A 27795-nucleotide genomic window follows, 5' to 3' on the forward strand; every position below is an offset into this window, starting at 1 on the left:
GCTTAAATACCATCATCATCATTATTATTATGTGACCTTAATAATGCTTTGAAGGTGGGGAGAGTGGTGGAGTGACGTATATGGAGGGTGAGGGAGTCCCAGGCTAGGGGGAGGATGTGGGAAAGGGGTCAGTGGTAAGATAGGTGAGATTGGGGCACAGCAAGCAAGCTGGGGCTAGAGGAGCAGGGTGTGCAGGCTGGGCTGTAGTAGGAGGTCAGTGAGGTGAGTAGGATGGGGCGAGCTGATCGAGTGCTTTAAAACTGAAGGTAAGGAGTTTGTTTGACGTGGAGGTGGATGGGCAGCCATTGGAAGTTCTTGAGCAGTTGAGAGGCATGGACTGATGATTCTGTTGAAAAATGATCCGTGCAGCATGGACTGGAGTAGGAAGACAGGAATCCGGGAGGTCAGTGAGAAGGCAAATGCATTACAGTGGTCTGCACATGGTAAGTGCTCAATAAATATGATTGAATGAATAAATGGTCACAGAGGGACAAGGCTAAGTGCTTGGATCAGCAAAGTTGGATGGGAAGGGTGGATTTTAGCAATGTTGTGAAGGTAGAACAGACAGGATTTGGTGACTGAATATGTGGGTGGACAGAGAGATGTGTCGTGCACAACACCAAGGTTATGGGCCTGGGAGATAGGGAGGGTAGTGGTATTGTCAACAGTGATAGGAAAGATGGGGGAGGTCAGGATTTGGGTGGGAAGATAAGGAGTTAAATTTTGGACATGTTTAGTTTGAAGTGTCAGCAGGACATTCAGGTAGCGATGTCCTGAAGGCAGGAGGAAATGTGAAATTGCAGGGAAGGAGAAGGTCCAGGCTGGAGATGTAGATTGGGAATCATCTGCATAGAGATGGTAGTTGAAGCCATGAGAGTGAATGAGTTTGCCAAGGGAGTGGGTGTAGAAGGAGAATAGAAGGGGACCTAGAACTGAACTTGGAGGGATCCCCACTGTCAGAGGCTGGGAGGCAGAGAAGCCAGCAAGATAAACTTGACGGAACTCAAGTTGATGAGTGTGTGAGGTGGGGTGGAGCAGGAGGGCACTGGAGTAGAGTGAGAGGACTGTACTATGCTTGGGAGCATGCAATAGAGTAAGTAAAAAAAGTTGGTTGGTTCGCTGATTGTTTGACCCATCATAGAGGATGAAACTAAAAGCACATAGAGGGGGAGTGCTTGCCCCTGAGCCACACAGTACACAGAAGGAAAGCAGAAACCAGAACTCAAGGCCTCCAGCCACCATATTCACTGGTCTTGGTATTTTTTTTTTTTTACTTTCCCTTGGAGGGCTTGAGCATGACTACAAGAAAGTCCCTCAGAACATCAGCTAAAACAAGGAGAAACAGCTGAGTGGATTTTAAGATGCATTTAATCAATCTAATTTGAAACAAATTTAACACAATTTTAAACAGGTACAGAATAAGAAAGGTAATAAACCACAGTTCAGAAAATGTCCTCATGCTGGCCCTCAGAATCCTTCTCCCTGAAACAATGGCTACTCTCTCCCTCAGTGACTTCATGAAGTCATGTCTGAAGGAGGCAGGACTTGCATAAATTTCTAGCCTACTCAATGTTGCCTTCCAGCTTGGCAGACATAAATGTAAAAAATACGGTAGAATTAGTTTTATGGATTCTGTGCCTTCACTAATAGATGTTTTTGTGTAGGTTTGTAAGAATCATACAGTGATGGGAACATGCTCTTGAAATTTTCAAGAAAGTAGGTCTTTTCTAGAAGGAACTTTCACTAGAGACACTAGTTATACCAAATAGAGGTAGAAGAGTTTTTTCCCTTCCAAAATTTGATTTACAACAGGGAAGGAAAAAATGAAGCTGACCTAAAATTATGATCAAATCATGTTCACTCCAATTTAGACTGTGAGCCCCATGTGGGACAGGGACTGTGTCTGACCTGATGAACTTGTATGTGCTTAGAACAGTGCTTGACACACATAGTAAGCACTTAAATACCAAAATAAAAGACTGAATAAATAGAAGGGGAAAATAAGAAATCAGTCTAGCACATATGTTTCCATCGTGCCTTTCTTACTGCAAGCTGCAGCAGGAGGGCAAGAGGTGAAAGAACTGTATTTTTGGTATTAGCTTCTGAATGAGTACTTGCTTTAGAACGCCAACCATCCTACCTAAGTGAGACTTTAGGGTGGGATTGTTGGCTACTGTTACTAACAGTTGCAAGTGAGTTTGGACTAACAAAACCCTTCACAAGTAAATTTGTATAGAAACCTTGTCTTGCAGAGTTTAAAAAAAATTCATGCCTACAGTTCTCCAACTAAAGCTGCTGAGGCTCACCCTATCATTTGTAGAAGCACTAACAAATATAATAAAAATAAAATCACGAATGGTACAGTCCTATGGGCTGGCACTTTTTTTTCCTCCAGCCAAAGTCTCCTGCAAGGAGAATAATTTGACCCATCCCAAAATAGGCTAGGGAAGTGTCTACTTGGTATTTTACCTATAAGCATTCACTTCCATCATAGAGAACATTCACTCTGAATCCTGACCAAGTATTAGAACTAAAAAACATCTTTTCAAATGTCCCAGAGTAGATCTACAGGGCACTTCTGTCCAGCTAACCAATCTGAATGAGGCCCCTTCACACTGTAAGGCTTTGGTATGATTATCATTAGAGAATTATCACTGGACTAAGAGTCCAATCTTCAACAATTGATATAAGCTCCACAACATATCACACTTTTGGTTACAATTTACAATCATGTTATATAGAGACCAGAATAGGCGACAGCCTATGAATGCTATCTCCCAATTTACAGATAAAAAGCTAAGTTGTGTTTTTACAATGCTGTGTTCTTTACATTAAGCATGAAAGCATTGTGCATACTTGGAGGTGGCACGCAAAGCCTTTAATAACCTTTAGTCTAGTGTAAAAAAATAAACTCGCAAGTGAAACAGCATCTGTGTCCACAATCAGGGCTAACAATCGAGTACAACAGTTCTCACTAGTTCATACATCAATATCTGCTGAGCAAAAACTCAAAGCCAGAGTAAGATTATAGTGCATGGAGATTTGGCGTCATTTTAATAATTTAGCTAGATAAAGTCTTTAGGCATAAAGGCAAGTATCAAAGTCACTTTTAGAAAGAAATCCATAGTGTTCTACAGGTCAAGAAGGAAAATCACGATAGCTTTACAGAAGACAGTTCATGGCCGATGCCTCTGCTGACAACGTTACTACAGAGAAATGTATGTAAAGCACATGCTGCCAGGTTATAGAATGACAATCCCTTCTTGACAACCAGAAAAATAACAGTGGGTTTGCCCTCTGTTCACAGGTTAAGGGTGACGTCCCTGAACAAACTACCAGACACTTCTACAATAACAACTCAATGACTTTAACTGCATCTATCACTATATCTATATCCTTTATTTCTTCAAATAGGGGAAACATTTTTTTTCTGGATTTAATTTACAAAGATAAAATAGAACTGACCAGAGAGATATTTCAGGAATTCAAATGAAGGGAACACAGGGAGGCAGAATAGCAGTGTGTGTTATGTTAAAGTAATCATATGATTTTAGAACTGTAATTGATGATGACAAAGACATTAGGTTTCAAAAACATTTCATATAGTCTGTTAAAAATCTGACATCCATTCCAAAGACAAGCTCTACATTTAATAGGACGCTATTGTTTTCAAAAGGCAGTGGTCCTGCCACGCAGGTGCAAACAACAAGATCAGAATAAAATTACCTCAACAACAGAAAGCCAAAGAGGATGAGTAACTTAAAAAGACAGCAACATGACTTTGAAAAAAAATAATAAATAAATCCTTTTTTTTTTCTTTTTACAAATTATATTCCAATGGATACTCCAAAGAATACACAAAAAAGGCTTTTTTTGGTGCAAAGAAACATTTAACTGTACATTTTTTTATTTATACCCTTAAGAAGAAGAAAATCTTTCACAGTTTCAGGCAAAGGGGTTTCTAGTGCTTTTTGTCTTTCCGTAGTGTACATATGCAACTCCTTCCGAACCACTAACGGGGAGGAGGGACCATCTGTAACCAGGAACGTTAAGTTTGCCATCTTCTCTTAAGCTTCAGGTCTACTACCTGCTGCCACTTTTTGAATTTTTTCCCATCATTTGCACACATCTTTTAATGGCTCCAAAAAGAAAAATTAACCCTCTCCTTTTAATCAATATAAGCTTTTTTGAAAGCACAGACATAATGGCATATAGACTAGAAGCAAATAGACAATGGCAATAAAAATTTTCTTTTTTTTTTAATATATAAATCACTATGGTTTGTCTCCTGGACATCATGCTAGCTCTCTAATCCCAGCATCTCTCTCTGGTCTATAAAACATTAGCACAAAGGAAATACAAGGATACTGTTGTTGTTAATAGGGGATTTTTTCATTCCTTTTAGCCCTCATTATCTGTAAAAACAATATATACAAGGGGGGGGGAGAAAACAGTGCAAAAGTAAAAAATATATATATATATATAAACTTTACAAATATACAACCCTGAACTGAAAAAAAGTGCAAGGGAAGGGGGAAACGCATGGGTAGAAATATAAAATTCACACCTGGAAAAGGAGTAAAAAAAGGAGAGAGCTTTGGGTAAGGAGCATATGTGTAAATTGGCAGAAGTTGGTCCCTATGTCTCTCCTATGTTCTGTATGGTACCTGGCATGGTACCCACTGGGCACCATGGGTGCCCAATAAATATTAAGGGATCATGATGACAACGGTCTTGCCAGGGCATTATCTGCTGCTGTTAAAATCATTTTGTCTTGGTTGACAACAACTACAAACTAGATTCTGGGCAATTTATCTGGGCAACCATCTCAGAATTGAGTGGATTTGTAATCTGGAGGGAACTGAGCACAACCAAGGCTAAACCCTGTCATCTACCCTAGAGTTCATTCATTTATTCAATCATATTTACTGAGTGCTTATTGTGCGCAGAGCACTGTACTAAGCGGCAGAGTTCCAAGATAGAAGTAAACACTTGCACTCCTGAGAAAGGGGCAGGGGAGTGGTGTGTATGTGCGTGTGTGTATGTGTGGATATATGTGTTGTGCATGTGCATAGTAACTGACCACAAAATTAGCACCTGGTTTTGTTTTTAAACTCACTGCTTCAGATCAGTCCACTGATCACCTTCTGCTGCAGTTCCTTGTCTGTTAGTCCTTTGGTTAGGAAAACACCTCCCTTAAACTTGGGAGGGAAAAGTCCCATTTGAAGAAGATTGGGATGACTGGCCTTACATCCAGAGAATCATTTCACCACTTTTCTTCCCCTCTCCTCTTTCTCCTTCATTTGTAAGAAAAGCTCCCCCTATAAGAAAAATAGAAGTCCGCTGCCAGAAGATTGACTGCATTGCCTACAAAAATAAATATATAAAACAAAAATCCAAGCAGACAGTCAAACTTCACCCAGCCTACTCCAAGCGTTCATTCTTCTGCGATTTCTCTTTTCATTCCTTCCAAAGTATGGAGACCCCAATTACCCAGGAAACTTGTCATATGGTGAGTTAGATGTTTAAAAAATTGGGGAAAGAAAATATATTCTATTCCCATAAATGAGCAGCAGCATTCGGGCAGAGGCACTTTGTGGGTAGCTTTCATGCAGCATCATCTTCCAGGCTTACAATCTGTCTCTGTCAATAAAAATGGGAAATGTTTACTTTTCCACCAGTCTTGGAAAAAAACAAAAAAAACCCAACACAACAACAAAAACACAACAAACCAACCCTGCATAATCCCAGGAAAGATGCCACTGGCTATCCACAGGCCCTGAGTAGATATTGAACTCTCTTGATCAGATTCAAATTATTTCTGGACTATACTGAACTTGAACAATCAGATCAAAGGCTGGAGAATTAAGATGACAGTTTCAGTAGCAGCTACGGCAGGACTCAGAATTAGGGAAAAAGCAGGTGTAGAAACATATCTTACCGAAGGATATGTGTAGCCATCCTGACTCCTACAGATATGAATCTCATCCTCAGTGGTTTTCTGATAGACTGGATTGTCAAAGTTTATGCTGTTGATGTTCTTGAGTCGCCAGTTCTTCCACACAAGGAAGGCACCAAAACAAATTAAAATCAACAGAACTACAGAAAGGCAAGAGGAAGAAACATTAATCGTACCGCTTTTACTGGTGAAAGATGGAATTTTTTTAAAATGCACACTAAATTTGCAAACTACAAAAGGATTTCAATTTTCCTATTATGGCACTGCCCCCAAACAGGATGGTTGGTAATTCTAGAACATGGAAAGAAATTAACCAAGTCCTCCAGGCCCAGAGCCTGCAAAGGCAAAGGGAGCTCGCTCAAAGGCCTGAGGAAATTGCAAAATCACAAACCAGCGAGTGGGTGAATGGCTCACTGACATTTCATCAGATGCCCAAAATGAATGAGTTTGGGAACCACTCTTCCTAGTTCAGCAACCAAAATTATAGATTTGATGTTATAAATCAATAGAGGACACAGTGGATCCACAGAGGTAAAACTGCAAATCCACCGATGTCATGTGGGGCCCTGGAGTCTACGTAAAGGTTCATTTAATTCTTAAAAGGGCTCTACGTTACCTAGTGGCAGGACAATAGACAGAGCTGTAGGACTGCTTTGCTTCTCCTGATTTGCTTCCGCAGCAATATCACTTTGCGCTGCTGGAGAGAAAACTGAACATCAGGCACTTCCAAATTACAGTAAGCAAATAATCTAGTTGTACCTAACTCCAAATAGGAAGCGGGGTAGCCTAGGTGGAAACAGCAGAGAACTAAGAGTCAGGAGCCTGGATTCTCATTCCAGTTCTACCACCGGTCTTCTCTGCGACTTTGGGCAAGTCTCTTAGGGTCTCTGTACTTCAGTTTCCTAAGCTGTAAAATAGGGATAAAATTCCCGTTCTCCTTCCCTCAGATGGTAAGCCCCGGGTTGGACAGGGAGTATGTCTGATCTGATAGTCTTGCACCCGCCACAGTGCTTTAGCCTAGAGCAAATGCTCACTAAACACTGCTATTATTAAAACGGTAAACAACGCTATCAACCCGAAGGGCGTATATTCCACCCAAGAAGTCCCGGCCCAGCAGAGGGTCCATGAAAGGAGGGCATCCCCCAAAAAGTCTCTCTCCTCATTCCCAATTTGTGAGCTCCCCTCAACCCCTCAAAAAAAAAAAGTATGATTAATTGATTGCTGCCCAGCTTGATTATGGTATACTGTGAGTGGGACGATTGTTATAAGTACCCTATCACCTACACACTAGTTGGGGCGGGGGGGCTCCCCTTTCCTTAGGCTTCCTTTGGGGCTCCAGGTTTCAGGCTTATGCCAATGAGTCCAACTATGGAATTGTTTGCTGGATTTAATAACTCAGTGGATGAATACAATTAAATGAACGCCTAAATTTTACCTTGTTGAGACAGTGTGACCATCTCTGGTGTAGTAAGATCAGGGAAACCCTTCGGGTGCTTGATCGATAATTCAGTAGTGGAAGGCTGGAGTCTGGTTTTCTGCGTCGAGGATGTAACAGTTGCTACCAATCGAGTGAGAGTGGTCATCTGCTGTGTTGTGCTTCTCGTGGTAGAAATAGCAGGTGATACAGCACCTAAAAGAAGTACAATGGCTTTGTCTTATTATAGTGTATGTGGTTATTAGTCCTACTTTCTTATATATTCTCTACAGTTCCTGGACTATTGTCAGAAAGTGCGTTAGGGCACCACCGTCATGATTTACTACCTGTGGAGAAGGGCCATGACAGTACAGTGTTTGGCACATCGTAAGAGCTTAACAAATATCATCATTATTATTATTAAGCCAAATCCATAATACTCAATAACCTTACTGTACCTCAATCTCATCTACCTCACCGCCAACCTCTCGTTCTCATTCTACCTCTGGCCTGGAACGCCCTCCCTCTTCCTATCTGACAGATAATTACTCTCCCCACCTTCAAAGCCTTACTGAAGGTACATCTTCTCCCAAGAGGCTTTCCCTAAGCCCTCATTTCCTCTTCTCCCGCTCCCTCCTACGTTGCACTTGTATTTGTTCCCTTTTTTCACCCCTCCCTCAGCCCCACAGCACTTATGTACATATCCGTGTATTTTTATGTCTGTTCCCCCTCTAGACTGTAAGCTTGTTGTGGGCAGGGAACGTGTCTCCTAACTCTGTTATACTGTACTCTCCCAAGTGCTTAGTACAGTGCTCTGCATACATTAAGCACTCAGATACGATTGATTACTCAAGCCCCTTCCCTCAACCCACGTAAATACTCGTGACAGAGCAAAATGAATATGTCCCTGCCAAAAGAGCAGTCTTTAACCAAGCTGAGAACCAGAGTTTTAAAGCTTCCACAATAAAATCAGCAGTGCTGAATTCCTCCAGTCCTATACCTTTGGTACATTTTCTCATATCTTCTGCTAGTTGCATTCCATCAGGACAGGCACAGGTATACTTAGGTGAGTGTTGGTTGATTTGTGGAGCAGGGAGGCACAAAAACTGGCAACCTCCATTAGGAATATGATTCTTCTCACACCAGTTTTCACCTATGAGGAAGAACAGAAAGTGAGCATAAAATGGCTGGGAGAACAAAAAGTCCAACCACATTCCCAGAGAAAACTGAAAGAATGACCCATATACAGATCAGTCACCAAGTAAAGCCAGGTCATTCAAGGAGAGAAGGAAAGTAGAAAGAAAAGTTTCAAATTAACTTTCAAAATTCTGTACATTCAAGCCAGCCATTACCTGTAGGCTGTCTCAGGTTGTGATATAGGATGATACCCTCGGGAGATATTAAATTTTCAGCCACCACATTAATATCAGATCCAGTGAAGCGGTTTGCACTGAAAATAGCTTCATTCATGATATCTGTCCAATATACTTTATCCTAAAGGATGATTTAAAAAGTGTGTACCATTAACCAGCAGCCTATCATGCCCACAGGACAAAAAAAATTCACATTAGGCCTGCTAAAATGAATTAGCTTTTCCACTCCCACCTCAGATAGGAAAGTAGACACATGTACACAAATCACTCAGTTAAGCAGGATAGGATCCTCTTGTTTAAGGCAAATGAGGCCACTGAACTTTGTACCATGTAAGGTAGTAATAATAATTATACTGATGTCATTTATTAAGTGCTTGCTACGTTCAAAGCACTGTTCTAAGCGCTGGGGTAGATACAGGGTAATCAGGTTATCCCACATAGGGCTCAGTCTTCATCCCCATTTTACAGATGAGGTAACTGAGGCACAGAGAAGTTAAGTGACTTGCCCAAAGTCACACAGCTGACAAGCAGCGGAGCCAGGATTTGAACCCATGACCTCTGACTCCAAAGCTCGTGCTCTTTCCACTGAGCCACGCTGCTGCTCTACAATCCAAACAATCCAAATGACTTACTAATATTAAAGAGGCAAATCCTTAAAACTCAATCACCATTTCCTCCCTAACATATTTAAGTGTCATCAAATGAGTTACTTCAAAATCCCTTTTCATACTGTAAACCTCATCTGAGACAGGGACTATGTCCAATCTAATTAACTTGTAACTACACCTTAGAACAGTGTTTGACACATAGTAAGCACTTAAATGCCATAAAAAATGAAAAACTGCTCATGAGGCAGGATGGTTAGCTTATTTAAAATTTCCCTCTCCCAAAACTATTTAGGAATGGACGCTTTCATGGGGAAATCAGGGTGAGGAATGGTCAATAGGAAACTTTAGAAAATGTTATTTTCCCAATAATTTTCCCTGTCCATCACTCCTCATCCTAAATGTTACATATTCTACAGGAACTCTTCACCATCTTTGAGAATGAAGGGCAATGACAACTGCTGTTCTTTCATATAAATTTGCAAAATTGAGTACTTGTATTCATTCTGCTTTCCCCATTAGATTGAAAGCTCCTTAGACCTTCCTCACTTCCTAAACCAAATGTCTCTGGAAACAGCCCTGCCATCCAGGGGCAGTCCTGATTTTGAGGGATCTGTTTGGGGTCACCAAATGTATCGAGCCACCTCTGTGTGATGCCTAGAAAAGTGTTTTGTATTATGCATTCAATAAATACCATCGTTTAATTGTGAACTCCATGTGGAACAGAGACTGTGTCCTATCTGGTTGTCGTCTATCTACCCCAATGCTTACTACAGTGCTTGGCACACAATGAGGGCTTAACAAGTGCAATTATTATTTGACTGATTAAATGATGGGATAGCATGGATCGTACAGAAAGGGAGCTAGTTTGGGGGCCCCTGTGGGGAGCACTAGGAGGCTGAGTATTGCACAGGCCTTGGCTAGCCTGAAGGGTTAAACCAAGCAACTGAAAGGAGAGGTGGCCCATGCCTCATGTGGCTTCTAAGCACAGAAGTCTGTGTACACCATTTGGGACTAAAGCTCCGTAGTATACAGTAACACCCATGTTACTTCCTGCTAAGCCAAGTCAGGTTCAGCCAAAAGGAAAAAATAGAGGCCAGTTACTGGTCTTATAATCACTGCCCACAACTCAAGTTTGGGTCAAGCCCCCAATTTTGACCCATGCAGCACCCAAGACTTGTTTGGATTGGCGGGGGGAGCGGGGAGAGAGACCTGTGACAAAGGAGCTTAGAGCCACTGTTGCAGACTAGATACCACAGCATGGGAAAAAGTCCAAGGGTAGGCAAGCTTGTACCAGGGAGAGATCAAAGTTCACCACAAATCCACAAAATAGATAATCCACATGCAAATAATTGAGAGTGGACCTGTAGGTACTTTTAAATGAGAGACTCACCTCAAAGACTGCCAGGGAAAATGGGTGAGCTAGTTTATTTTGATTCTCAAGCACTGTCTTCCTATTTCCACCGTTGACATCGACGCTTGAGATCGAGTGGAGTTTCGAGTCTACCCAGTACAGACGTCCATTTGAAAGATCTAACACCAACACAAGAGTACAGAGTGAGGACAAGATTCAAATATCTATAGATGTTCCATTTAGGTGAGTTATGGGGAGATAATGAATTCCCTCTTTTAGGTGTTTTGCTGCCTTGGAAAATTTCTGAGTTAATATGGTGTGTCTCTTTTTAAACATGCTTTGCTACATCTCGTTACTACGGTCACTACCGGCGACCTCCCCAAGACCAAAAGCAGTTTTACAAGTGCATCTGGTTCAACATTTTCTGTTTGAAAAGTTTCCCTCTCTGTGTGAAACTACTGATACAATTGAAGAATCTTTAAAATTGCTAAACTTAATTTTGGGACTTTGCTAAATGTAACAAAATTGTAGCATTCAGCTCCTGGTTCTCATATACCCAAAACAAGCATCTATTTAATTGGAATAATCCTATATTGGGGTCTTAAACTATGACCCATGGATAAGAGGGAAAACAAAAAAGGTATGCTCTTTCCTCCATATGCACATGCACTTTTACTGTTTATACCATACCTAGAGTGAGTCCATTGGGCCATTGGATTTCTTCAGTCACCAGTGGGAAACTGTCAACTCCATTCAGACCCCCTTTTTCAATCTTAGCAGGAGTTCCCCAGTCAGTCCAGTACATGAAACTAGGAGGAAAACAGGGGACGTAAATACCTAAGCCATACAGACATTGAAATGAACAACTTCCACCTAAATGACTTAATACATTAGGGCTGGAATTTTTTTTTTTTAAAAAAGGGAACTCATTCTTTTTGGTAAGACATCAGACACCACAGATGGCCAAGACTCATAAATGGAAGAGCCATGAACTAAAAACTTAATATAGCCAAGAGTCACAGTAACCAGATGGGTAGGGTAGAGGATGGGGCCACCACTGGAAGGGCTAACTCAGTGGCCCACTGCAGCCTGCCACTTCTGCACTAATTTAATAAGAAATATACGTACGAACCCTACGGCAAGTGAAGAATTACATGCAGTTCTCAAGCTTCAGTATGGCCACCCCCGTATACACCAGGATGAAATATTAGGATGTAAATTAAAAAGCCACCTGCCTCCTGAAAACGGTTTTTGGTGTAGACAAGTATATTAACACCAAGAATGCCAACTCCGTGGGGGCAACTGCCCCCAGTGCTTTCTCACACGACTTTAAGTGTTTCCAGTGAAGACCGAGAAAGACTCAAAATGATGGCTACTTGGCCTGTTAGCTCTTTGAAGCCTGTACCCTCCCAGTCCCCATTCCCCCTAGCATCCCTGCCCGCAAAATGAAATGCTGACACCGTTGTATCCACGTACCATCTTCTTAATCACAGGCACAACTACCACCAGTAAACCCCTTCTACTTCCCCCTCGAAACTGATATATCTTTAGAAATACACACCCTTGCATAGGATCCACTACAATAGCTCGGGGTTTAGCAAATTCCTGCTTGAACAGTGTTTTTCTCTTTGAGCCTTTAGTATCAGCCACAGAAATGGTGCCAAGAACTGAGTCTGTCCAATAGATGTTCCCGTGAATCCAGTCAACTGCAATGCCATCCGGGGCTTTAATATCCTCACTGATTACAGCGTCGTGGGTGAAGTTGTGAGCCTGGTCAATTTCAGCACTACAAAGAGAGACAGAGGCCACTGACTTATGAGTAAGTGCTCTTTGAACAACCTGTTTTTCCACCATTCAGTCCCTTGGAAATAGCTATGCGCTTGGACTGAACTGCACATGGATTAGGTAAACAGACTGGGAATCTGGAAGTGAAACCAAGCCTACTTTACCTGTAGATCTTATTTTGTGCTAGATCAGACCAGTAGATTTTGTTGCTGGCAATCTCTACGTCTAGGGCCACCACATTCTTTAGATTTGTAATGAGACTAGTGTACTCGCTGAGATCCAGAGTTATTTTCCTCACTTCGTGGCGATTGGTGAAAAAGAGGTATGCAATAGTGCCTGGAATGTGTAAGGAGAAGCAGTTTAGAATGGCAGCATAGATCATATCTAAGATCCAAAGAAATGAGTGACTCCAGAAGACCACATATCATGACTGTAAGAGGTATTCTTCCCATTTCACCTGTCTCAGAGGGCAGTACTTATAGAAATGTCTGCCCTGAATGAGAAGAGTTTTATAAAAAGAAATAGCAATCAAAACATTTTGCACATTTGGGGAAAAAGAAAAACATGGATTCATTTTAAGGAAAGAGACAGCAACGATGCTACAAGGTCCCTGAGGCTAATAATAACAGGGCAGCTTTAAAAAAAAACCCCACAGCACGTTATTGTTCCTCACTGTCAAACCCAAGTTCAATAAAAGTTTCTTTGGTCTGGTTGTTCATTAACTGTCTAACTTTGAGAGTAAATAGTCCATTCTTTGGATTAAATGTAGGTCATTTTACTTTGGTTTTCTGTAGCAAAGGTCAAGTGATGAAATGTGGGGTAGGGTGTCCAGGAGCAGTGTGGCTTAGTGGAAAGAGCACAGGCTTGGGAGTCAGAGGACATGGGTTCTAATCCCGCCTACACCACTTGTCTGCTGTGTGACCTTGGACAAGCCGCTTAACTTCTCTGTGCCTCAGTTACCTCATCTGTAAAATGGGGATTTAGACAGTGAGCCCCACTGGGACATCCTGCTTACCTTATATCTACACCAGCGCTTAGAACAGTGCTTGGCATACAGTAAGCACTTAAGAAATACCATAATTATTAGGGGTTTATTTATTTGTATCGATGTCTGTCTCCCCGCCTCTAGACTGTGAACTCATTGTGGGAAGGGAATGTCACTCTTGTTGCATTGTACTTTCCCAAGCTTGAACAGTGCTTTGCACAGAGTAAGCACTTAATAAATACAGCTGAATGAATGTTTTCCTCTCCCTTTTATCCTACTTTTTTCTTTTATTCACTTTGCTTCTCTTAAATATGGGGACATATTAATGAAAAACATTAGAACTTGCAGGCTTACCAACTGCTTTGCAGGTTTTGGTGATTGGATCAATCTGGTATCCTTCATTACATTCACACTTGTAACTTCCTTCAAGATTCCTGCAGATCTGGCTACAGGTCTCTGGGATCTGGCATTCATCAATATCTATGAGTCGGGGACAATCAATCAATCAATAGTATTTACTGAACATTTACTCTTTAGAGCACTGTACTAAATGCTTAGGAGAGTGCAACAGACTTAGCAGACCTTCAAAGAGCTTACAATCTAGCAGGGGAGGTAGCCATTAAAAATAAATTAAAGGTAGAGAGAAGCAATAGAGCATAAAGGGATGTAGATAATAGCAACGGGGGCTTAAGAGCACTAGCGCTTAGTGACTCAGATGTCCTGAAGTGACAGTAATTACAGTAATTTGAGGGGAATTAGGGGATGGGAAGGCCTCTGGAGGACATGTGATTTCAGAAGGGACCTGAAGATGGAGAGAGCAGTGGTCTGCTAGATGTGAGAGGGGAGGAAGTTACAGGCAGGCGGGAGGGCAGGAACAAAAAGAAAATAAAAGAGAATGCAGCACTGCGAGTAGATTGGCTTGAGATAGTGCCATCTTAAACTGCTCTCTGTCACAAATATTACTAAAGGGAAAAATATTCCATAGGAAACATGAACATAAACATCCTTATACTTGGATCTGCGCCCTTTATTCACCTCTCCTTCCACCCCACAACACTTATGCACATAGCCAAAATTTATTTATATTAATGTCTGCCTTCCCCTCTAAACTGAGGTCATTGTGGGGAGGGAACATGTCTGCCAACTCTGTTATACTGTACTCTCCCAAGTCCCTTGCACACAGTAAGCACTCAATAAATATGATTGATGAAAATGTAATAACCTGGGCCTTTCACACAGCTGAGTTGAATACCATATTCACTCACATAACCCCCACTCCAAACACAGACTCATTTTTGAGAAGGAAACACAAGATTATTTTTGTAAACAGAGTTGAAAGAGGGATAGGGTCAGAATGCTGCAGGTATGAACTCCAAAGTGGGCAGGGCTATTGAGTGCCTAATGTATGCAGCATGCAGTTGGAGAGTTATAATCTCAAGTCCCCCTTAATTCCCCACTTAATAGCCCCTCACCTGTTTTGGGGTTGAGAAAATTATGCCCCAAAAGTGGGGGCAAAATTATGCAAGTAAATACAGTATATTCTGTGCTCTGAGGAGGGACAATTATTTTGTGGAAGGTTGTCCACTGAGAAGTGAATGTCAGAAAAAGCGTGAGAGTAGCATTAACCACAGAGAATGAAAAGAAAAATGAAGGATATGAGTTACTAGTAATAGCAATCTCACCGAAAAGCTCCAAAGTAAAAGTAATGGAAAGGAAGGGAATAAATTACTCAGGAATTTACCTTCACATCTTTTCTGATCAACTAATTGGAAACCATCTGGGCAGAGGCACTCGTAGCCAATCTTGAGGTCATTACATATATGGGAGCACCCTCCTTTGTTATCCAGGCACTCATTTGTACCTGCCAGAAGGAACACAGAAAAAACCTCATGAGCCAGATATTTTGCTTTAGATCGAACTTCAGTAGAATTTTCATCTTTAGACATCTTCTCTCCTACAAACATTTCTCCAAGTGGAGCTGTTAATTATCGACCTCAGAACCACTCTGCTTTCGCAACTCATCGCCAAGGTCAAGAACCAAGTATATTCGGGTCTTCCATCACGTGTGCTTTTACTACTCACTTTGGACAGAAAACCGTAAACGGAATTAGAGAATATTCTTCTGATAACGTGTGTCTAACTAGATAAAACACAGTTACAGTGGTGCAGGAAACAGTTGCGCAAATGCACACGGTGCAAGTCGAGGAATGCATACTATGGCGTGAGTTTCTGAAAATGCAGTTCAGCAGGAAACCCCCATGTTATAGGAGAATCGAGTGTATGAGAAAAAATTTGGTTCTCTGTTTCTCAATTCTATAATTAGTGTCTTCTCACCCCAAAATGCAGTAGATTGCATCCCCCAAAGCTCTAGCTATATATCCAAGGCAATTCTGCCTCCAGATTTCAGTCCCCTATCACACACAAATACAAAATAGTATCATTTATTTCCCAAACTGTACCTACCACACTCCTTGAGAGGTTCATCAGACCAATCTCTGCAGTCTCTATGGGCATTGCACACTTTGTCCTGAGTGATGCATTCTCCACTGTGGCATTTAAACTTGTTAGGACCATCACACAATGTTACTGTCATGAACAAAACACAACACAAAACAAAAATGACATGTCATTAAGTGCCACCACCACTGCTTATCCCTTAGTTATCCCTTAGATAACTAGCTAAACTCTTAGAGATGGCAAAGTCCTTGAGTGCTTCCTTTCTTTTGTCATTCCCAAGTTGCCGTTGAAAAAAATTCACTTTTTAGGAATAAGCATGGCTTGCTGCATAGCTTACTTACCATTGGCACAGCCAATCTCATCACTCATGTCTTTGCAGTCGTACTCCTTGTCACATTGCCGACTGCCATGTACACAAGTCCCATCGTTGCACTGAAATTCATCTGGGCGGCAGGTTGCTTTTACTGAAAAGGTGAAAGGCCAGAGATGGGCAAAGGATATTTCTTTTTCTAAATCTGTTGCCTCGATGCAATAATCACATGTTGCAAAAAAGTGAGTTCTCAGTTTCCTTTAGTTTCTTTTCAAGGGCTTCACGATTGAGGACATTTTCAAATTGCTCGAAACAGTGAAGGGAAACAAAGCAATCTAAACAAGTCATACCCCTGGCTTGGGCACTACACAAAGCCATACAACGATTTGAAATAATACAAATAATAATAGTAGAATTACTTGAAATCTAATCAATGCTATTTATGGAGTGCTTCCTGGGTGCAGAACACTATACTAAGCCCATGGAGAGGACAATACAACAGAGTTGGTAGAGACGTTCCCTGCCTACAAAGAACTTACAGTCTAGAGGGATAAACATAGTTAACACAGAAAAAGAATGTTAGATTGGAGCCACGGTAGCAAGGGAAAGGATTATACTGCTCTAGAAATCTTTTAATACTTTCCCCCATCCTCCGACCCCCAAAATCAGTCAATTCTGGACATACCACAATTCTGCTCATCTGATTTGTCCTTGCAGTCAAAATCCCCATCACACTGCCATTTCATGTGGATGCATTCCTTGCTCCCACAGTGGAACTCCAGGAGAGAGCACGGTTTAGCTTCTTTGACTTTATCATGCCCATGACAATTCTCGGGCCATTCATCTGAGCCATCATCACAGTCATGGTCACCATCACAGACCCACAGCTTGGGAATGCATGCTGAGTTGTTGCATTGGAACATGGCAGGGCTGCAGGTAGGGACAGGGCAGGACTCTTCATCACTCCCATCCTCACAGTCATTGTCCTTGTCACAGACAAACTCTTGAGAGATGCACTTTCCATTGTGGCACCGGAACTTATCACTGGCACAGGTTTTAGGAGCTAGGAAAGGACAAAAATCTGGTCACTTTTAGCCACACCCTAACCGTTTCTTCAAATCTCCACTTTAAACCGTCAAATAGCCTAGGGATCAAAGTCCCCAAACGACACCCTGAAAAGCATGAGATAACTGATCTCACAGAAAACGTGACTAGTCAACATCATTGTCCATTTTCAATTTGGAGTGATGTGTTAGGAGTTAGCATATTCAAGAATACTTATGGGATGGACTGGCTGTGAAAAACCTTCCTGGGAAAATCCCCTGCCTGAAGGCTTGGGAGCAGAAGCTTCTTTAACCTTTTGACTATCACCCTCCAGCTCCAAGTAGCTCTCAAAGAGCCACTGGGAACCAGATGTGGCCCCAAAAGGCTCCCAAAGGCACTGGCGTTTCCCCGTTATCCTGATGGGTCAGTCAAGCCAGATATACCAGGGTTATCATCTCTCACTCAGAGTAAATTAGCCCAAACATGAGAATACTTACGGCAGAACTCCTCATCTGAGCCATTTTCACAGTCCGTCTGGGAGTCACATCTCCAGGATAAGGAGATGCAACGGTTGATACGGCCGCCACAGCTGAATTCTTCTGGCTTGCAGGTTACAGACACTATAAAAAAAAGAGAGAGTAACACACATTTTCTTCAGACAGTTTGGGAACAAGACCCTCTCCCAGGTTTTCTTTTATTTTTCTTTAGGAAAGAACAACACAACAAAGAACCATTTTATGGGGATGGAATTAACTATGTTCAAAAGAGAAGTACCATGGCATAGTGGATAGAGCACAGGCCTGGGAGACAGAAGGACATGGGTTCTAATCCCGGCTCCACCACTTGTCTGCTCTGTGACCTTGGGTACGTCGCTTTGCTTCTCTGTGCCTCAGTTACCTCATCTGTAAAGTGGGGATTAAATCTGTGAGTCCCACGGGGGACACATGGGCTGTGTCCAATGTGATTAGCTTGTATCTACTCCTGAGCTTAGTACAGTGCCTGGCACATAGTAACTGCTTAATACTATTTTTAAAAGACCAACAACACTTGTAGAGAATCATCCATTAAAAACTCACCAGAATTACATCGCAAATGCAACCATTTTAAACTGAACCACACCATTCTAATTGTCATAATAATAATAATAATGATAATGATGGTATTTGTTAAACGCTTAACTATGTGCCAGGCACTGTACTAAGCACTGGGGTTGATACAAGCAAATCGGGTTGGACACAGTCCCTGTCCCCCTGTGTGTGAGGCTCACAGTCTCAATTTTCATTTTACAGATGAGGTAACAGGCCCAGAAGTGACGTGACTTGCCCAAGGTCACGCAGCAAACAAGTGGCCAAGCCAGGATTAGAACCCATGATTCCCAGGCCCGCACTCTATCCACTACACCATGCTGCTTCTTTCCCAAATGCTCTGCACACAGTAAGCATTCAATAAATCCCATCGACTGATGGATTTTTCTCTGAAATACACTTGTATCTAAAAAAATATCCAATCAAGCATACATTGGACGTTAAATTCCCTAATTTGGCTAAATGGGTTCACTTCTCACGGTTTCGTAGTTTCAATTATGTACGAATATGTCAAGAGTGACTCACAGCAAGTATCTGGTGATTCATCAGATTCATCCAGGCACTCAGCAGTGCCATCACATATCCACTTGTAAGAGATACAGCTCCCATCTCTGCACTGGAATTCATTTCTTCCACACTTGTTCACTGCTGTAGAATTAGGAAGCACATGAAACAGGAGGAAAAAGAGTCACCACATTAAAATACATGATCCAGAAGCAGACTAGGTAAAATGAGAACATTATTCTAGTACAGTCAAAAGGGAGAGCTAAATAGAAGATACTACCTGGAAGTGAATAGCCAAATCGGAATCAATCTTAGCTACATAATGCAATTAAAATGCATGTCATATTAGCCAGACTCATAGATTGGGATTTAACAGTCCACACTGCGCTGCACCCAGCCCACCTACTCTGTGCCCTAGTGGGTATGTGACTGGCAAGGAAGAGAGGGTGAGTGGCACTGTGCAAACCACTAGCCTTATATTCAACTCATTTATGTGGATTACGCTCCAGTCGAGCAACAGGAGACTCCATCACTAACATTGTAATCTCCTCTCTCACCCTTAAATAACCTGCAAAGTAGTTATCAAAAATGGTGATTATTATTAATCACCCCCGAAAAAGAAAAATGCCTAGCCCAAGATTAGGGGATCTATTACAGCCAGTGGTTTTAATTGTAATGTTTATTAAGTGCTCACTTATGTGTTCTGCTAGGGGAAGATACAAAATAATCAGGTCAGATAGTCCCTGTCCCATATGGGGCTCACAGTCAAAGTTGGAGGGAGAGTATGGATTGAGTCCCCATTTTACAGATGAGGAAACTGAGGCATAGAGAAGCAAAGTGACTTGCCCAAGGTCACAAATCAGGCAAGTGGTGGAGCAGTAATTAGAACCCAGGTCCTCTGATTCCCAGGCCCTGGCCTTTTCCACTAACTCATACTGACTTTTCATCTTTTGCTGAATTTGGAAAAGCATACCTACCCACTGAGGGCCTCACTGTGGCCCTCAAAATTTCAATAATTTTTCATTAAGACTCTTATTATCAACAACTTTTCCTCACAGAGCTTACAACAAAAAGTAGGCATATACTTAAATATGTTTCCACCAGAGAAAGAGGACAAAGTCTCTAAGATTTTGTAACTTGTCTTGGGCAAAAATCACTTCTCTGTCCCTCAGTTTCCTTATCTGTGAAATGGGGATTCAATACCTGTTCTCCCTCCTACTTAGACTGTGAGCCCCATATGGGACAGGGACTGTGTTTGACCTATACTTTCCGGTATCTACCCCAGTGCTTAGCACAGAATATGTAAAAGCTTAACAAACACCAATTATTATTATTACAAATAAAAAGTACTAGAGACCAAACCAGAAAAAAAGAATCTGACAAAAGAGAAAGACAATTAAGCAATGAAAATTAAGGCATTAATTCCACCCAAATACACAAATGACAAAATATACATTATAAAATATAAATTTAGGGGAAAATATTGTTAAATTGTCTCAGAACAGAAACTACTTTCCATCATTCCCTCATTGTCTTTTCTTGAGAATGTATGTGCATCAATCATATTTATTGAGCGCTTACTGTGTGCAGAGCACTGTACTAAGTGCTTGGGAAGTACAAGTTGGCAACATATAGACAGTCCCTACCCAACAGTGGGCTCACAGTCTAAAAGGGGCTCACAGTCTAAAAGCAATGACTCAGATGCATCCTATAATTCTCACATTACCGTTTAAATATTTTCATTCATATTTCTGACAAAAGTTAAATTAATAAAGAACAGAGTTGAGATTCACATAAACAAAAGGATCTGTTCTGGCAGAAATGGAAAATTCCAGCAACTAACTGTAATTGGTAATGACATGCAAACAATATAACATCACCATAAATCGGGTCTATAGAATCAAAGAGAAATGAAAGGCTACCTAATTATGCCTTATTTGAGGCAGCCCGTTCATGTAGACCCAAAAATTCTGCATTGGTTAACAACATGGCCCCAAATTCACCAAACTATAATCCCCACTCTGCTTCAGTTAGGTACCCAAATTTGCAAATGTGGGCAACAACACTTAAGTGTTCTGTCACATCTTTTCTTGATTTAATAAGTGGATATTCTCTTTACTCAGGTTTAACAGTACTTGCATTTAGAACTTCATGAGATGAGGTAGACGAAATAATAAATAGGAGAATCTATTTTTAGTACTATAAAGAGGTTAGGTGTACAGAAAGGTTTTTCAATGGTATGTTTTTTAAATAATGTACACTCCAATCACTGTAAAAAAGTAATATTTTTCTATATATAGAAACATTTTTGATCACACCATTATCGTAAATAGTATTTTAGAATCTATTAAAATTAAAGAAGCTAAAAGGGGCCATCTGGTTTCGAAAGATAACAAGGAATTAGGTCTTTATTTATTGAAGATTTCATAAATTAATATATGTCTCATTTGAGAACAAGACTAGCAAAATACAGCAGACAGGTCCAGAAATTTAGGTCATTTAATTTTTCTAAAACAATGATTCCCAAATGTTTTCCTCTGGTGTCACAAACACCTTTTGAGAAGTGACACCAATGCAGGTCTTATCTTGTCTATTCAGAGGTGGCATTAAAAAAGGGGCTAGGTGGGTCTGTGAATTAACCCTTTGAGCCCCTTTTGCAGGTGGGCAGGCTCAGGGAGGAGACAAGGACACTAGAAGATTGTTAACCCCTCCAGGGACAGGGTTTATATTTAATTCTCACTGGTGTACTCTTTCCCAAGTGCTTAGTGAAGTGCTCTGCACACAATAAGTGCTTAATAGGTACTATTACTACTACTACTTAGGGCAGCCTCAGCCTTTTGAAGGGGCTACTCCTCAGACTGCTCAGAGAAGCAGCCTCTTCACAAATCCCACTGCCAAAAAGGTAATCAGTATAAAGGGAGATCCAAGATTGGGGACCCTTCATTTGGGGACCATTGAAATAGGCCACTTCTCTAGTTTAAGTAGTTATATTCTGAATACACAACCCCAAAAGCAGCAAGAATCAGTATGCAGTCTTTATGCTAAATGGTACAAGGTCTTTAGGCTACATGGATTAAGGTTATGTGAGTCAAAAAGAAACTATTCCTAAGAGGAAAAAGATTAGCTCCTTTTTGGTGCATCCATTTTCTTGCAATTAAAAGCTGGTCATCCAACTACCCACGGACCTGACTTGACATTTCAATTATCCCTCCTCACAAAAGTCAAAATGTGCTTAAGTCCCAATTTGATTCACATCGATTTAGTCATTTCCTTGAACTTTTGCCATCTCTTGTATAAAGAAGCAGCTGTGGTGTTGGTCAAGAGCATGAAATTCCTGATCAGTTAAGGACCTTCTAAAAAAAAAAAAGTGGCTGACAAAGAAATCTGTCCTTTTCATCTGGCTTCTAGTGACAACTAGTACTTCTAGTGAGAAGCAGCGTGGCCTATTGGAAAGAATACAGGCCTGGGAGTCTGAAGACCTGGGTTCTAATCCCAGTTTCCCTGATTGCTGTGTGACCTTGGGCAAATCACTTATCTGTGCCTCAGTTCCCTCATCTGCAAAATGAAGATTCAACACCTGTTCTCCCAGCTACATGCCAGTTTAGATTGCTTGACATTCAACATAAATAAAAAAATGTGGAAAAAAATCAGTTACTGACTACTGTACTATTTTTCAACCTAAGATTTCCCACCCTATTTTCACTCCCTTCAGTCTCACCTATGCACTTGAGTCTTAAACCCGTAAACACAAAGGGACACAGGACACTTATGTATACATCCTTATACTCAGTTGCTTCCCCCACCTGCAATTTATTTCAATATCTGTCTCCCCAGCTAGAACGTAAATCCCTTGTGGGCAGAGATTCTTGCCTATGCTATTGTACTGTAATAACGACTTAATTTCATGCTCTGCACGCAGTAAGCACTCAATACATACCACTGACAATTATCATTATGAGATTACAGAAATGTGGAAACTATCCCCTAGGCAAGGTAAAGCTGGTTTTTGAAAATGGGTCATGGCTTTGTCATGAATCAGCAAACCTGATCTTTACAATTTTGTGCTGAGGAAAAGGCAAATAAAATGCTAAATGTTATGGTGGTTTTTGAGAAAAGTCACTTTGATAGTGAGAGATACAGTGAGTCTTATCAGAAAATCATCACTAAATTTAAAAGCGTTTTTGAAATTGTTTTACCCTCTTTTGCTCTTTCCTACAGAACAAAATTTATAGTTATTTTTACCAACTGCAAACTTCTCTACTAGACTGTAAAGTTGTGGGTAGAGATCACATCTTCCAACGTACTATAATCTCCCAAGAGTTTAATACAATGCTCTGCACACAGCAACACTCAATAAACACCACTGATCAATTAAACACACAGTTGGAGCCATACAATATGATGGGAAATTTTTAGAATTTGGTAGAATGTCTAGAACAGTTAAGAAACGCTCTACTTACACAATGTAGTCTACTCAGGCAGCTGTCATCCATTTGTCGGTTGCTATTGGAATTAATGCTATTAAACGATCTAGATTTTGCACTAATCTAAAAAAAGTATCTCATCAGTAGCAATTAGGACGGTTATATTTTGGTATGGGTTGTAGTATGAAAAAAAATGCACAAAATTAGAAACGGTTGGGAAGCACAGATAATACTGAAGCTTTGGAAAGTGGCCTGCTCAACGTAGCTATTAAATTTTCTCACTGCTAGTTGTGAGGGCAGTTAGAAAATTGACACAGCTGGTGGTTTCCTTGAGGACATCAACAGGTCGATTGGTTTTAAGCAAATGAGAATTCTTGGTGCATACAATCAAGGGAAATAAAGCAGTTTCACAGGAAGTTGTTAAGGAATAATTTAGGAAACGAGAGCTGTACTTCTTCAGAAATGACTACAGCAATTTGAGAAGCAGCCCCACGTGGACTTTGTCCAACCCGATTACCTTGTATCTACCCCAGTACTTAGAACAGTGCTTGGCACACAGTAAGCACTGAACAAATGCCATCATCATTATTATTATTCCTATACATATTTATGAAATGAAATCACGAAGGTAATAATTACACATAATAGTTGCCCTTGATTTCCTACAGTTTATAATCCTCAACATCTGAGGAAGAACCGTGCATTCATTCTCACACTAAGCTAAGTTTCAATGAAAAATATAATTATTATATACAAAAAGTTTTCACTGGCTTACCGATAAACACAAGGTTTGTTGCATCCCTTCCCTTGTAATAACAATAAATGCGGTATTTATTAAACACTGTGCCGAGCACTGGGGTAGATTCAAGATAATCAGATCGGACAGTCCCTGACTCACATGAGGGCTCAGTCTAAAGGGAAAGGAGAACAGATATTTAATCCTTATTTTACAGATGAGGAAACTGAGGCCCAAAAGTTAAGTGACAGATAACCTGCAGGCAAGTGGCAAAACTGGAATGAGTCTCCTGTTCCCAGTCTTGTGCTCTTTCCACTAAGGCATGCTGTACGTGCACAGCAATATGTTTTATGGTATTATTTATTTTAAAATGTCCTGAGGCAGCATTCTCTGAAAGAGTTGGCTATGAACAGGTTAATGATTTCAGGACAAGAATAACTCGGAAAAAATCTGTTATATTAACTGCAATAACTGCCAATATATGACTATTAATTTCCAAATGTCTTCAAAATGCTCACAAACGCTTCGTACACCGCTCTGCACCCCGTAGAGAAGCAGTGTGGTTTAGGGGAAAGAGCCCGGGTTTAGGAGTCAGAGGTCGTGGGTTCTAATCCCGCCTCCGCCACTTGTCAGCTGGGTGACTTTGGGCAAGTCGCAACTTCTCGGTGCCTCAGTTCCCCCATCTGTAAAATGGGGATTATCATCATCATCAATCGTATTTATTGAGCGCTTACTGTGTGCAGAGCACTGTACTAAGCGCTTGGGAAGTCCAAGTTGGCAACATATGGAGACAGTCCCTACCCAACAGTGGGCTCACAGCGTGGCTCAGTGGAAAGAGCCCGGGCTTTGGAGTCAGAGGTCATGGGATCGAATCCCAGCTCCATCACAAGTCTGCTGTGTGACCTTGGGCAAGTCACTTAACTTCTCTGAGCCTCAGTTACCTCATCTGTAAAAATGGGGATTAAAACTGTGAGCCCCACGTGGGACAACTTGATCACACTGCATTCCCCCCGCCAGCGCTTAGAACAGTGCTTTGCACATAGTAAGCGCTTAACAAATGCCATAATTAGAGAAGCAGCAGTGGCTCAATGGGAAGAGCCCGGGCTTGGGAGTCAGAGGCCATGGGTTCAAATCCCGGCTCCGCCAATTGTCAGCTGTGTGACTTCGGGCAAGTCACTTAACTTCTCTGTGCCTCAGTTACCTCATCTGTAAAATGGGGATTAAGATTGGGAGCCCCACATGGGACAACCTGATCACCTTGTATCCTCCCCAGCGCTTAGAACAGTGCTTTGCACATAGTATGCGCTTAATACCAAAATTATTAGTATTATTATTAAAAGGGGGAAACAGAGAACAAAACCAAACATACTAACAAAATAAAATAAATAGAATAGATATGTGCAAGTAAAATATATAGAGTAACAAATATGTACAAACATATATACAGGTGCTGTGGGGAAAGGAAGGAGGTAAGATGGGGGACGGAGAGGAAGGAAGGGGCTCAGTCTGGGAAGGCCTCCTGGAGGAGGTGAGTTCTCAGTAGGGCCTTGAAGGGGATGAAGACTGTGAGCCCCACGTGGGACAACCTGATTACCCTGTATCTCTCCCAGCGCTTAGAACAGTGCTTGGCACATAGGAAGCGCTTAACAAATACCAACATTACACTCAAAGTAAGAGGGCGGATGGGGGGGGCAGGAAGGGTGACACTCCCCAGAATCCATGACAGGACCGGGGGGGGGGGGGGGGGGATACCTAGTTCCCGCGCCCCCGCCCTCGCTCAGGCCCCGCCCCCCGGCTCGCGCGCTTCGTCAGCTCCCCCTCCTATTGGCCAAGGGGAGTGGCCTGAGGATCGCCTGTTCGGGCAGCCTCCAATGAAAAAGCAGCAGCCGCTCCCCCCCCCCCCACCCCGACCCCCCCCCGGCGAAAAACCGCCCTACCTCAAAGGGTGACACGCCCAGCCAAAGCTATGTCAGCCCCCCTCACGGCTGAGGGAGCGGCCGGAAGGGGATTTAACGCCGCCATGTTGCGTGGCAAAGGCCACCCTTCGCCCCCTCACTGTCCAAAATAGGCTCCCTCACCAAAAGTCCTCGGTAACTCCTTAAGTAGCTGTAGAAATGGGGGCCCGGACCCTGCGGGTGACAGGTGGTTTAAGAACTATGGGCGCAAGTGGCGCCAAAAACGGTTAATTCCGTTCGGGCGGTTGCAGCACCTGCGGCCGTGCTACTAAATAATAATAATGATAGCATTTATTAAGCCCTTACTGTGGGCAAACCACTGTTCTAAGCGCCGGAGAGGTTACAAGGTTATTACTCTATTTTACTTGTACCTATCTATCCTATTTATTTTATTTTGTTGGTATGTTTGGTTTTGTTCTCTGTCTCCCCCTTTTAGACTGTGAGCCCACTGTTGGGTAGGGACTGTCTCTAGATGTTGCCAATTTGTACTTCCCAAGCGCTTAGTACAGTGCTCTGCACATAGTAAGCGCTCAATAAATACGATTGATGATGATCAGGTTGTCCCACGAGGGGGGGCTCACGGTTTTCATCCCCATTTTACAGATGAGGGAACTGAGGCACAGAGAAGTTGTGACTTGCCCCAAAGTCACACAGCTGTCTTCTCTAAAGTTAAACCGGGGAGATAATCGGATGGGGAGATCCCACTTCAACCTCGCAGGGAGTTACTCCCACTTCGATGGCCGGTTAATTCAACTCCATGACCACTTAGTACAGTGCTCTGCACACAGTAAGCGCTCAATAAGTACGACTGAATGAATGAAGAGACGATTAAGAGAAATGTTGCCTGCTGAAGGAAGGAATCACGCCAGGAGAAGGAAGAGTAAGTGAAGGGAAAAACGAGCCTTCCTAATTCTTTTCCACTCAGGACCTGAACGTTGGATCTCTCTTTCAGTGAATAAGATGTTTTCGGCCTACCGGCACTTTAGTACGATTTTCCCCCCTCACACCTCTTGAGAGAATGAATGACAAAAAGAATGAATGGAAGGAGGAGGCTCTTGAGGAGAATTAACGCTTGTAGGGGGTGATCAACCCCTCAAACCACCTAAAATCGACTATTGCATGAAAGCAACTTGTTTCAGTGTATTTGCCTCTTGGCCTCCTCCTTCCTATTCCCCCACCTTCCTAGACTGTGAGCCCACTGTTGGGTAGGGACTGTCTCTATATGTTGCCAATTTGTACTTCCCAAGCGCTTAGTACAGTGCTCTGCACATAGTAAGCGCTCAATAAATACGATTGATGATGATGACCCTGCACCAGATACTCTTTTAAAAGCCAGTCGCAGTTATGGTTCCCCATCATCTCAACTATATTCGAGTTGTCTATTAAGTGTCAAATCGATTTGAAGCTTCCCAAACGTTCGCTAAAAACGGATAACCGAACTGTTTAATCCTTGCTAACTTAATGAAATTTATAAAGGTTCACTGCAGTTGCTGCGAGGACCGGAACTTAAAATTGTGCGGTCGATAGGACCTAAAGTTTTTTTTATTAAAACAGTTTAACATTCCTCACATTCATAATACAATCTTAATGCAATTTTGAGAAGTAAACCTTACCTGCATATTTCATAGCAGTTTGATCCGGGATGAAAATTAATATCAAGCTCACCAGCGTTGCTATATATTTCACTTGTCTCATTCTTTCTTTTCCTTTCCTGGCTTTCTTTTCACTCCTTTATTTAGTAGTCAGTACAAATGCCAATAGTCTGTCCTTAATGGAGCTTTAAAATTTAAGAGAAAACCTTACCA

At 41.8% G+C, this 27795-nt stretch overlaps 1 protein-coding gene across 2 annotated transcripts; it reads right to left on the reverse strand.

The window, feature by feature from the left end:
• Positions 1-1350: 1350 nt before the first annotated feature.
• LDLR (low density lipoprotein receptor) lies at positions 1351-27795 on the reverse strand. Of its 2 annotated transcripts, none has more exons than XM_038770760.1 (18): positions 27604-27795; positions 18897-19019; positions 17784-17906; positions 16928-17305; positions 16274-16396; positions 15939-16061; positions 15217-15336; positions 13830-13955; positions 12655-12826; positions 12267-12491; positions 11396-11514; positions 10745-10884; positions 8726-8867; positions 8374-8526; positions 7395-7589; positions 6576-6653; positions 5942-6099; positions 1351-5643 (listed from the first exon to the last, which is right to left on the reverse strand). In XM_038770760.1, exons 1-18 carry the CDS (start codon positions 27683-27685, stop codon positions 5608-5610), a joined length of 2616 nt encoding a protein of 871 aa, XP_038626688.1. In that variant the 5' UTR covers positions 27686-27795; the 3' UTR covers positions 1351-5607. The 2 variants fall into 2 exon arrangements, with proteins under 2 accessions (XP_038626688.1, XP_038626687.1); XM_038770759.1 differs by having other exon boundaries at positions 6576-6656.

The sequence above is a fragment of the Tachyglossus aculeatus genome, chromosome X2, assembly GCF_015852505.1.
Source record: "Tachyglossus aculeatus isolate mTacAcu1 chromosome X2, mTacAcu1.pri, whole genome shotgun sequence".
Classification (NCBI taxonomy): Eukaryota; Metazoa; Chordata; class Mammalia; order Monotremata; family Tachyglossidae; genus Tachyglossus; species Tachyglossus aculeatus.

Excerpts from the sequence above, each read along its gene's own strand:
- LDLR (XM_038770759.1), bottom strand. The coding sequence starts at position 27,685 with ATGAGACAAGTGAAATATATAGCAACGCTGGTGAGCTTGATATTAATT. Across the intron at positions 17,907-18,896 it reads TGAATCACCAGATACTTGCT|TGTCTGTAACCTGCAAGCCA; the intron begins GTGAGTCACTCT and ends TTTTTTTTATAG. Across the intron at positions 5,644-5,941 it reads ATGGCTACACATATCCTTCG|AGACAGATTGTAAGCCTGGA; the intron begins GTAAGATATGTT and ends TTTTATTGACAG.